This window comes from Andrena cerasifolii, chromosome 1 (assembly GCF_050908995.1).
Source record: "Andrena cerasifolii isolate SP2316 chromosome 1, iyAndCera1_principal, whole genome shotgun sequence".
NCBI classification, from domain to species: domain Eukaryota; kingdom Metazoa; phylum Arthropoda; class Insecta; order Hymenoptera; family Andrenidae; genus Andrena; species Andrena cerasifolii.
Window position 1 is genome coordinate 24433262 of NC_135118.1, and position 12914 is coordinate 24446175.

Consider the following 12914-nt stretch of genomic DNA (forward strand, 5'->3'; position numbering starts at 1 on the left):
GCAGGTGATCGCCGATGGTGCAGCGAGCGCGACTTGTCCCCCGACAGTGACGTCGGAATTACGGGGGCAGCGAGCGCGGCCCACGGGAGAGCATTTCCACGCGGGAAAAGCACGCGCGGGAACCTCCTAGCGTTCTGGGCATTCTAGTCCGCGGTCCCTCTCTCGTTGCACCGTGGGTGCGCTGCCGCGTTCCCGTTGGCGGCGATGGAACGTGCCACCAGGCCGATGGAAGGACGAAGGAAGGACGACGGAAGGCCGCTGGGGAACCGGCATGCGAGAAATTCGGGGGGGAATGCTTTGGGAAAGGTGTCGCGTATCGCTGGTGCTGGCAATATAATGGGTAGGGTGTTCGAGTTCGATGTGACGGGAAATTACCTATGGGAGGAGTACGGTTAAAGTTTGATTATTCAAAGAAGAATAGGAAGACGTTGAGGATGTGAGCTAGTTTTAACCAACTTCAAAAACGAAGCAGGTTCTCAATTCGACATGTAGGTGTATATTTTTTTACTCTAAACTTCCACTCTTTTGATTTACAACAGACACAGTGTCACTCTTTTGATTTACTCTGAAACAGTGTCCTATTAGACAAATTTTCTTTATCAGCTGGAATGACAAGAGGAAATATCGACACCCTAAAATTTCTCAGTCTTCCATTCGCCAATAATTAAGTCTCCAACGTGACACAGAAAATCCAAAAGCTCCTCCCTTCTGGGTCATTCCACGCGAAGTCAGACACTTTTCGGAGTAACATCTCGGATTTTGGTGCAACTTGGATATGTTGTGGTCTTTAGGGGTATATAAACATATCTCGAAGGATTTTTCGAAATGTCAAAAATTGTGGATGATAATTGCTACAACTTTTGATTTGTCACTGTATGAATAGACTTTAGCTTTTAAATGAGACACTGTATCCGCTGGTATAAATAAATGAAAGTTTCGCGTTCCAGAAATTGTTTTTGCAAGTCCACGTCTCTCTAGTAATAATCGTGAATGTTTTTGATATTGTCCCCAGGTAAAACGTCCACGTTTTTCAAAACATGTCCATAAAGAGGAAAAACAGGGCTTTATCCTCCTATTTTTGTCCAATTTTTTAAAAAGGTGCCTTCAACTGTAAAATTGCATTTGTTTAGAACAATTACTAAATAAATGGTCAAATATTCGTTTTTATTAAGTGAAATAATTTTTATTAGGTACTCTTATATCTGCACTGTAAGCACCCAAAAGGTGATTTTTATCAGTTTATTAGTTCAACAGTTATAATTTTTGGAAAAATAGTAAACACTATATTTCAAAGAGCTGTAACATCCACAATTTTTGACATTTCGAAAAATCCTCCGAGATATGTTTATATACCTCTAAAGACTACAAAATATCCAAGTTGCACCAAAATCCGAAATATTACTCCGAGAAGTGTCCGACTTCGCGTGGAACGACCCTTCTCCGTCTTCAAGCAACCCAAAAAATAACGCCGACGCCACTGTCGACGGGTCCTCGAGCGTCTCAGGAGTCGGCGTGTGCGTGCGCGCCGCGCGGAGTCCTTTCAACAACAGGTAATTGCAGAAAAAGACAACGGGGGACGCGACAAAATGACGTTTTAAGGCTGGCAGCTGGTGGTCCAAATGGTTTTAACGAGACCCGCGCAACTACCGCGAGGTTCAAATACCCCGGGCGTACGGGAAAGGCTTGAAACCGCGGGGGACAGTCCCGCGGTGGACGTATTTATAAGATCCATCGTTCCTGAGACGGTTTAGAGCTCGCGTGCTGCGGCGGATAACGTACCACGCGCCGATAAAAAGCAGCCGCGGCCCTTTCGCCCGAGGTGAAATCAATTTTCGGTGGGCGAAGTTTTGCCGCGGCGCGCCCATCGTTGCGTGAGTGCCGGATGAGTTATTGCTGGCCAGTCTCTGTATTGTTGCTCCACGGTGTTGCTCGAACCGATGTCTGAACGATGTTACACATCGTGCACGCGACAAGGTGGTCGGTGTTATTTTCGTGGATCTGCGAGCGATCGCTCGGCGTCCAGGCTTTATCGGTGGCACGCTTTTGGAACGAGCGTTGCGCCCATGTGTTACGTTTCGTCGAGATGTATGGTGATGCTGCGAGGATAGTGCAGTAGTTACGCAAGTATGGGGCGTACTTCATAGTGCATTTAATAGACAATTGCGCGGACTTCACCTAACTTATTATCCCACGAATTGAATCTTCTGAGAATTTGCAAAATAACTCTTCACCTGCTTCTATACTTTCATAAATACCGAGGCTAATATCCAGTCTACTTGGAGCACCATCAAGTTCGCATTTCGCGCGGTGATAAAGGCTCCGCTTATTCAAAATCGATGATCGTGGAAGAACGGAGCGAGGCGCGGCGAGTAACGAGCGAGCGATTACACGGGCCGACGGCGAGCGTAATGGCGAAACGTTAAAAGGGCCGTGTATCTCGATTACAGGCGCCCTCCCCGCGGGTAGCCAGCCACCATCGCGCGTAACAACACGAATAACTGCAACATCGAAGCTGCACGGAAAGCTGTTGCACGCTTACACCGCGAGCGAGCGTCTCGCATAATAACCGAGGCTCGCGGCACCGATCGGAAGCGATCATTGTCGCAGTCTGGAACCGTTAGCCGTTTTCATCGTTTATTCCGGACGTCGAGAGCGACACTTCCTCCTCCGCGCGCGCTGGAAGCCAATGTCGAGGATCGATCGACGACTATCGGGGGCGTCGACGTGCCCGCGGTGCAACGGGAAGCTCCGATTTATATTTATTCGCTCGTCCGTGACCGCCATTAACCCCTTCCTTATACACCTGGGTAAAAATAGGAGAGGGTGCCTTCGCGGTCGCAGAATAGCGAGACAATTTTCACTTCGGTGCAAGAAATTGATGCTTCGAGTCTGATATTCGGTATGGAGAAAGGGAAGAATATGTTATTTCGGAATATTTCTGAAGTGGTAGCTGCAAGAGTGGAACTTGATGTGAAATAAATTGAATAGATGTGTGTGTTTCTAGGTTGGCATTATATTAGCGCATCAATTGTCGAAGACCTGTTGATATCACGGTTTAGGCTGACTCTCACGATTTGCAGTTAAATCCCGCTAAATCATCTTTATTACGACGTGCGTTACGGAAAGTAGCGCGTTTCAATTTTCTTACGAAAAGTAGCGCGTTTCAATTTTCTTACGAAAACTATCACGTTTCGGTTTTCGCTGCGAAAACTAGCACGTTTGAGCGGTTTGCCACGAAAACTATCACGTTTCGGTTTTCGCTGCGAAAACTATCACGTTTCGGTTTTCGCTGTGAAAACTATCACGTTTCGGTTTTCGCTGCGAAAACTAGCACGTTAGAGCGGTTTGCAACGAAAATTAGCATGTTCGGGTTTACCCCGCGTTCGCAATTCCCCACTCTCCCTTACTTAAATTATGAAGATTAAAATTTTCATACGTGTTGTTTTTTAGAGATTAGATGGAATTATTATTTATTAAACACTATTTTCAACAATTGAATTCTTCTAAACTGACCACGCGCTGAAACGTGATAGTTACTGCAGTCTGCAATATAATCCAAAACGTGCTATTCTTCGTGGCTACACTGGATAATATGTTAGTTTCCGCCGTAAATTCCCAAATGTGCTATTTATCGTGGCGAAACAGTATAACGTGCTAGTTTTCGCCGCAACAGTACGAAATGTGATATTCTTCGTGGCGAAGCAGTCAACTGTGTTAGTCTTCGCGGCGGAAGACCAAACGTGCTAATATTCGTCAGAAACGATGGAACGTGCTTCTTTTCGTGGCAAACCGAAACGTGCTACTTTTCGTAAGAAAATTGAAACGTGCTACTTTTCCTAACGCACGTCGATTAGTGGTGGGCTCTCCCGCTCTACGTCAACAGCTGTCTTCTTTTGTTATTTCCTGGAGCTCTGCATCTCTTTCTATGCAACCTACCGTCAGAATTCTCGGAGTTACGCTAGATCCTCAGTGGTCCTTTGACCAGCATGTCTTCTCTCGTTCCGCTTTTGCTCGTCTCCGGTTCCTGTATCTTTCTCGTCGTATTCTGTCTACCCACACCAAGCTCCCGCTATGTCAGTCACTTGTTATTTCTCTTCTTGACTACGCCGATGTCGTGTATGGCCCTTGTCTACCTACTCGTCTCTCGTCTATAGTTCAACGCATCCAGAATTCGTGTCTTCGTTATTCCTATAATGTCCGTAAGTTTGATCATATTTCGCCGATTCTTCTTCGCTCCGGCTGGCTCAATATCACACAGCGCTGGATCCTCCACCTGTGCTGCATTGTACCCAAGGTTCTGGAATCTGAGACACCTATCTATCTAACTGAATTACTGCGCAGTAACTCTTCTCAGCACTCTGCTTATGCACCATCTACTAGGCGTGGTCCTGGCCTGTCTGTGCCTGGTCACAGTACCGTCAAATTGACGGCATCTTTCTCCTATTTATCCTGCTGTTACTATAATTCTCTTCCTTCGGAAATTCGTTCTCTGTCCTCTATCCCCGCTTTTAAATGTGCTGCCCGTTCTTTTATTCTCGTCCACTATCCGTAACTCCCCTTGTCTTGTGGTTCTCTCTCTGGCTCCTCTGTTGTTTCCCTAGCTTTATTTCTGACAGCTAATGTTTCTGGGTTAGGTTGCAAAACAGCAGGTAAGCTGAACCTCGCCCATTTATCACATAATTTACGTAATTAGTGGTGAATAAACTCGATTTATTATTATTATTATTATATAAGTCACTTGGTACCACCGCGAGATTCCTCCACACTGTTTCGGAAGGCTTCATTCAAAAGGGATCGAGTGATATCAATTCTCTAGTGAAAATTACAGTTACAGTCTGTAATTTAGTAGGAACCTGCGCTTCGAGGCAAAAAGACTTGTCCTTCCTTGACGAATGTTTCCAACATTCGTCTAATTATACTTTCCCGAAAATAAGCTACCAGCGACAGAGTAGTCCCCCCAATTAACTACCTACCCCTGAAAAGTTTCGAAGCCGCAACAGGAGCGCGCTAAAAATTCGCGACAGGTATCGCAGCAGAATCGTTTCATTGAGCCCGCTGCGCCGCCGGGGAGGCTGACGTATACCGAAACGCCGCGATCTCCCCCCCTGGGGATAATTGTACGATACTCCGTATTCCCCGATCGTTACGCGGTGCTTCGGTTGCCGCGGATCGCCGTAAAAACGGTCGTGGATCGTCCCGCGCGGCGGAGACGTCCAGAAAATCGCGAGGAGCGGCCGCGACCGCGGCGGCCGATCCACGAAAACGCTGGCCGGGGGATCGGTCGGGGCCGATCGCAAGAACGAGAGTGCGGTGGAACCGGCGTCCGCGGTCTGAAGGGGTCATAAAGCGCGGCGACAACGGCATCGCGGCGCGCAAAAACGTAGCAATAAAATGTAAATGCACTCACATTCCTTGTTGCGATCCATGGCGTGTTGAAGGGGCGAGTCGTCGACCTCCGCCTTCGGCGGCGACTGATTACCCTCGGCCATCTCCGCCCCTCCGTTCGATCCTGGAACACCCGCGGTCTTCCTTCCTGCCACGTCCGCCGCTTTATCCTGCTGCGGCGACGGCTTCGTCCCTTTCTTACCGTTTCCAGCGTCCCTGCGGGTCCGAGACCGAGAAACGAGCAAAACGTTCCGCGTTTTGGTGAATTAATCTTTCATACGTGTGCCCCGCGCGGCCACGGCGGGGCGGAGGGGGGAGGGCTGAGGAGGAGGAGGAGGAGGAGGAGAATGCGACGGCAAAACGAGTGTCAATCGGTCCCGCGCTCCGTCCTCCCGAACCGCGTTTTTGCCGATGATGAAGGAATGACGGATCAATCGACACTCGATCGGGCTCGCCGAACGTTTTCATCAGAAAGCAGAGGAAACACGGCTCCTCTTCCTCCCGGCAAGGCTCGCCAGTGACTGACCCCCTCGTCCCGAGGCAAGAAACCCTCCGGGGGGATATTACGGATCCTGGCGGCTCGTTTCGCGGGGATCTAATAGATCCAATCGAAAGGGTGACGGCCGTTTTTGTGGCAATAGTCGACGCGGAGGGGTTGATCCGTTGCCGTTGGGCTTCAATCGACGTTGGTCGTGGCGGGATTTAGGATTTGTGGAGTGAAAGAGGATGCGAGAGCAATTAGTTTTGCTGGTGGCAAGGAATGGATTGACAGGACGTTGTCTTTTAAGGAGATCGTCTGGTCTAAAAATAGATTTTTTTTATTTCACTTTTCGGATCTTCAACCTTTTAAGAATACGCGTTTAGAAGGATTTTGTGAAATTCGTAAAATTCCTGAAGTTATAGGCATTTGAGTAGCGGTAAATGTGGGTGAAACCCGGCCACTTGGCACTCGCGTAGAACTTTAAAAGTGTTTCTTTTCAGAACGGTAAATAGCATAACAAAACACTTGGTGGCATTTTCTTTGTAACTGAATTCACTATCGCATCACCCTTTGATCATCCATTTTAGTGGTCATAGTTCTTCGTTAATAACATTTTTGGGCGTAGAATTACCCCTTGTTTGCATGTTTGTATTCAAACGTGTACCAAGCATCGCCATTTTGCTTTATTTGCCTTCTTAAAGGCTGATGCGATAGTGATTGATGTAACCTATAAGAATATCTTTGGTTTTTCGATTTCAAAATCCGAACCATTATAGGAAAATGAAAAAAAAATGTTTTTATATCCTTGAAGAACGAATAAAGAAAGACCATAAAGTGTTTTTACTGCAAGTTGTATACTTTTTTGAAAAAATAGTCCTAAAGATCACCTATTTTTCGAACGTTTTGACCGGACGGTCCCCTTAATCACACGTAAAGGGGTAAGTAATGCTCATTCAGGAGGCCGAAAAAACGGTGCTCTTTGGAAATTTTTTACTCAAAAGCTATAACACATTTCTCAAAAAAACTTTTTCCCTTTTAAGGATTGCATCTAGTACCGTGCATCGTAATTTTTTTATTTAAAAATATTTTTCAATAACTAAGTTATTGTCCATCACTAGATGCAATCCTTAAAAGGAAAAAAGATTTTTTGAGAAATGTGTTATAGCTTTTCAGTAAAAAGTTTCCAAAGACCACCCTTTTTTTCGGCCTCCTGACTGAGCATGACCCCTTAAGTAGTTTATGAAACCTAGCGTATTCAATCATTCACTTTATCTAACAGCACCTCGTACGTACACTGCCATTTATTAGTATTAGGATACCCACTCTGTATGGAATAATTGGAGTTCTTGTAGAAGATACTGTAAGTAACAAAATTAAAAAAATAATGTATTGGAAAATGCTCTACGTGTCAATGGTAATACTATAGCATAGGATTTGACTTTCGCCACTTACAGTGTCTTCTACAAGGACCCTTCAATTGCGGAATAATGTTGTAAATTTATTGAAGAACTGTAACAAATCTTACTTCATTTGATAAGTATTTTAAATCCAAAGCAGTGAAAAGAATTCAATCCGTACAAAATATCACAATTTATGCAAATACAGCAGGTGTCCCAATACTTATGAACACCATTTCTCAGAACCTTCTCAAATAGTAAACGACAATATCCAAAAGTAGCTTAATTAACAAATCCCAGAGAATCTCAGCTGCTTATCGTCACACCCAGCCACTAATACGCCCCATTTATCGTCGAAAGAGTCCCATTACCCCCTAACTATATCCCCCTCGGCGGCCACAATTTTCCCGGAGGAATTTCACCGAGGGACGAAGAGACAAAAGTGGCCAATTAAAGTTTATCGGGGAACAGGTACTCAGGAGTGTCAGCGGTAGCTTCGGAGTCATTCGGCAACTCTGTTACTACCCTCGCTGCGCTCCGTTATCGGATTCTTTATTAAGTGCTGCTTCGCGTCGCGAGCGTCCCGCGGACCGCGGGGGCGCGTATTCCGCGAGATGAGTTACGAGGTTCGATAAACCGCGATGTAACATCGATACGCTCTATCTCCGAGGATGGGGCACTTAAGACGCGTTCAGCCGCGATATCGTCGCTCTCCGGGCAAAAACGGAGGAGGGGAGGCTGGGGAAATTTATTCGCCGGTGGCTGCTGGGGGCGACGCTCGCCGATACCACCCTCTACTCCGTCCGCGCGAAATCGGGTCACTGGACGGCCAATAAAATGTCACGCGCGAGATAAGCCGCGCGGAAAGTTCAGATAAAATTACAGGTGGCCGATTAAATATTTTAATGCCTCGCGAGCTGGTAGCGCAGGTACGGCTCGTAACGCTCCGAGAAAAGATCGCTCTCGTCACGGGCTGGAGATAGGAGGCCGGTCGTTAGGAGCGTTTATATTCTCGCGGGACGATTACGACGCGCGGTAATACTAAATTGCCGGCTGATCGCTGGAGCGGACTCTAGCAGTGGAGAGCCCTGCTTTCTGCTATCCTAACGGCACGTTTATCGCGGCTCTGGCTGATTCCGCGGGAACGCGACCACTTAATAGAAACAGACCGCGAGACGCGTTACGTGGTTACAGATTATTAATGTCATTGGTAAAGGTACTTGTCGATATTGATTGGATATTCGTTTCGAGGGTGTTGTGGTTGGGTGAAGTGGGTTTTGGTGTTTAGGGGCTCGTTTGGTGGGGATGATGCTTTGAGCACGTGTGCGATTGAATAAAGGGTAGGTATACTAAACGACTTCGAAAGTTAGTACTACTTTGCAGCAGGGATCCTAACTGTTATAACCTAAATTTTAAAAGTTATGATGTAAGAATTAATATTTTTGTTTAAATGATTTTGGTTATGAATAATCATTATTGTCGACCGAAATATTTTTGGGTCACTAATAATCATTACTGACGACCATTTAAATAAAAATTAACTTTTTCCATTTAAATAAAAATTAACTTTTTCCATTTAAATAAAAATTAACTTTTTCCATTTAAATAAAAATTAACTTTTTCCATTTAAATAAAAATTAACTTTTTCCATTTAAATAAAAATTAACTTTTTCTCAGTGATTTTTTTTCGAAAAAATTTTAAAAATAACTGTTATTTCTTGCTTTACAGTGACGCACTCATGATTTAATCTTTGGGGGGAGCCGAGTTGAAGAGATAAAAATATTTTTAATGCAAATTCAATGAAATTCATTAGGTGATTATGAAAATTTATTTAAAGAATAAAATCCAATTTTCTTTTCTTTCTACAAAGCCTATTCTTTTGGGGGTGCGCCACTGCTACTTTATACCTACTAAAAGTGTGAAGTAGCATTTTCAAGAAGTACCAATTTTCATAGTTCTGCGAATGAGAATAGGTACATACACCGCTTTGGAAGGTCAGTCACCCGACGAGGTTTGCCCTCAGAAGTCTTCCACCGAACAATCTTTGATACCCGGAATTGGAATGTGCAACGATAGGATAGGGCATTTCCTTAAAAATATTTTAGAGCAACGTGGCACGTATAGTCACCTCTCGTCTCTGGATTCGCGCCTAGCTTCCTTCCTGTCCCTCTCTTTGTCCTTGAGGCTGTCCGCCTTCTTCGCTTTGGACTTGGACTTGGGATCACCCTTCGCGACCTTGTGCTCGAGTAGGGTGCTGGAGTCGGCAGCCACGGTGCCCGCTGTGCTCAATTGAGTCCCACCGGAAGTACTCGACGAAGAGGAGGTCGAGGCTCGGCTGTTAGTGTAGTCCTGCACGAGGAGCGCACCTCGTTATCCGGGATTCGTTCAAGGACGCTGGCAAGGCCTCCGTTCGCAACGGGGGAGGGTCGAGAAAGGACAAGCAGCTTACCTTAAACCACTCCGGGTATATCGCGCTGATGGTGTCCAGAAGATCCTGATCGAGCTGAATCCTCCAGAACGGGGAGCCGCTGTCCAACCTGTGGCTAGACTCTGCAACAACGTACAAGCATCGTCAGAAACTACTTCCACTTGAATCGCGAGAATTAACAGAGAAATCAACTGAACGAGTCCCCAGACAATGCCACACAAATCTCATCTGCCTATCATTCGTCGTCAGTTCCACAAACAAGAGAGGAGCACAACAGAAATCGCCCAAAGCGCGCGATCGAGGGACAGGGTTTTTTTTCTCCAGGCTCCGAGGGATCTCTGTCCTGGTATATCAGCGACCTCATCGATCACGGGGCGAATTCGACGCGATTAAATATAGGATTTAGAGCGTGCAAGCGTACGCGACCCACCGCGCGAAGGCTGACCGGTTGGGCCCTCGAGGAGTCATTCCCACCGCATAAGGGCTAATGGTACCCCGACGACCAATAGCCCGAAGGCGTATCAAAACCTCGCGGAATGCTGGCCGCCCGTTTCTTTCGTGGATTCCACGGGATTCCCTGCCTAATTTAAACGTTCGTCCCTGGCTGGAGGGGATCACCTCTGGACACGGGGCAGACGAAGGACGAGAAATCTCTCTGCCCGTGGCGGCCGAGAGGGGGTGGGAGGGAGGGGAGCGGAGGAGGGCTCCAGAGCGAGGAGGGTGGGTACACCTCGTTACGACGGCATTCTACGGGCGAGACGCGTGCCCTGCCTTCGTGATCGGGCAACCGGAGAACCGGGTAGACGACGGGCATCGGAAAAAGGAGGAAGAGGTCTCCCGCGGGACTTTCGGACTCCTTACCGACAGAAAACACGAGTATCGGCCCAGTCCTTGCTCCCGACTCTTAAATATCCACGGAAAAACTCAGTTTTCTGCGGCTTCTTCTCCCATTTCGCGGACCTTCGTTAAGCGGCCAGACAAGGACTCCTCGACGGTGGATCCTATAAGGCGATGCCACCGCTGATGATTGAATTTCGGATTTGGAGGCTCTGGTCATTGCGATTTCGACGTCGCGGAAATCTGACATCGGTAGACGACACTGCTCTGACGAATTTCATTCCGAAGGGTTCTAGAGCCCTCGCGTTTCTGAAGTTTCACGGAAGAACGAAGGAAATAGCTCGACGGAAAGCTTATCTAAACGTACAAGCAACCAAGGGCGTCCGCAACTTTGGAGTATCGGTAAAGAAAACAGAAAAGTATAAAAAATACGCCAAGTACATGAAATCAAATAAATCACAAATATAGAAGAGAATAATAATAAAAAGAAGAAAATAGATATGAAATCAAAATGAGCTGCAAGTACATAAAGGTGCTTTCCCTCTGCGCTTAAGATGACACAACTACATATACATAGCTAAAATGTTGTTTTCATACATTGTGTTCATTCCATTACTCATATCGCGGACATTTTAATTAACCCATAAAATATTAGTTCGTTTTGGCTGAAGATATGCGTGTAACGCGTATATACGTATTATACTGACGAAAATTTTCTTGGAGAAGAAAAAAAAATCCTCACCGTTTCCGACAGATCCATGAGACGATATTACGATATCTCTGTTATGCATGGACCGATTTTATTGAATTTGGTCTTATTCGAAAGCTTATATGCGGTTTATGTGAGAAAAATGCCTTTAAATTTAGGAAATATTGCTGGCGAGATGAGCTATTAATGAAATAAGTTTCAGGTAAGGTTGGATTAGCCGGGCGACGAGTAAATGATAGCGGTAGCGACAGTCGACATATACAGGGTGTCGAGACATGTAAGTACTTGGCGTCGAGACGCTACCGCGTCTCTAGATACTAATGAAAAAACAATCCAGGCGATGATATCGACGAATCAATTCATGATACACGCGGTGTGAATGGAATAGCCCGCTTGCTTTTTGAACCCATTTTGTAGCGCCACTTTAATTAAAATTTTAAAACCGAAATTGAAAAATATTCACTTTTTTAGTATAAACTTAATAAAAATCAGATTTAAAAAATAAGCGATTTTTTTTCAAAAGCGAGGGGGTCTGTTCCTTTGCCCACCTCCCCATGAACGCTCATGCATACAACTCACTGACATAAGATGACCAGGAAGTCCTTTGTGGTCGATTTCGTCTGTCAGTGAAAGGGGATGGGGGTAGAGAAGGGGGATAGGCTGACAGAGAAGACTGGAGGTTTCACCTTAACCCAATAAGTGATTAGTGGGCCGCGGTGGCCGGGGAACGGAATAAATGCTCAATCACTATGCGCACGCCGGACAATCCGCTGTAAATCACGCCGTGAATCATTCGTCGACATAAATCTAGCCTCTACGTGGCTGATCAATGCGATCCCGACCGGTCCGACACATTAGTTAAACGCTGTACGCGCGGTGGTTTACGGGACACGTCGCGGCCCGCCCTGCGCCACGGAATCCCTCTGTTCGAGCGTAAAAACCGTCGCCGATGCCAACGGCCTAATAGCGGCGATTCGAGGGGAGGACGATCGGAAACGATACATCACGGACTGATCCGCGATGCCACGATCGGATAACGCTGAGAACAGCCTTGCCGTGGGTTGTTGCGTTTCACTCGACGACACCTTTCACGAGCGAGCCGTGCGGCGCTCGGGGATTCACGTTCGATGGTTAATTGTATCTCGCGTAGGAACAATGGTGGAAGAAGGCGGGGACTTGCATAGGGATTTGCTCGAGGATCGATGTGTTTAGAATTGGAATTGATAGTCCAGATCGGTGGGAAGCGAAGCTACTCTTTGGAAGACTTATTCGTATACCGTAAAATGGGGGAACATTGGCAGGTTTTTGATACATTTTGTTATATAATGTAAAAATTAAAATGTTTACAGTTGCTTTAAGTATCCTATCATAACATTGCATGTTTCTTGATTGTACTACAAGTTTTAAAATGCATAAAAATTTTGTTATTTTCTTCTTTGATACATGTTAAATACCAGCCGGTACAGGGTAACATTGGCACATCATATAAATAGCAGTAACAGGTTAAGTTTTACTACTCTGAAGTCAGTAAAGACTGGTTCAGAGACGTCCAGTAGTTTAGTCGATTAGCAAATAATTTAATCATTTTTCGTGCGTGGATATTAAAATTTATTCGAGTAGTTTAATAAAACAATCGTAAATTACTAAATTACTCGCTACTCGACTAAATTACTGGA

General features: G+C 45.8%; 1 protein-coding gene across 4 annotated transcripts in view; it reads right to left on the reverse strand.

Moving 5' to 3' along the window:
- LOC143371112 (uncharacterized) overlaps window positions 1-12914 on the reverse strand; it is a 381457-nt gene that overhangs the window by 109287 nt on the left and 259256 nt on the right. For all 4 annotated transcript variants that reach the window (XM_076816002.1, XM_076816011.1, XM_076815995.1 and 1 more), the window contains 3 exons: window positions 9714-9814; window positions 9393-9613; window positions 5408-5601 (listed from right to left, as the gene is read on the reverse strand). In XM_076816002.1, coding sequence (XP_076672117.1) covers window positions 5408-5601; window positions 9393-9613; window positions 9714-9814 — 516 coding nt within the window. The remainder of the gene's footprint in view (window positions 1-5407; window positions 5602-9392; window positions 9614-9713; window positions 9815-12914) is intronic.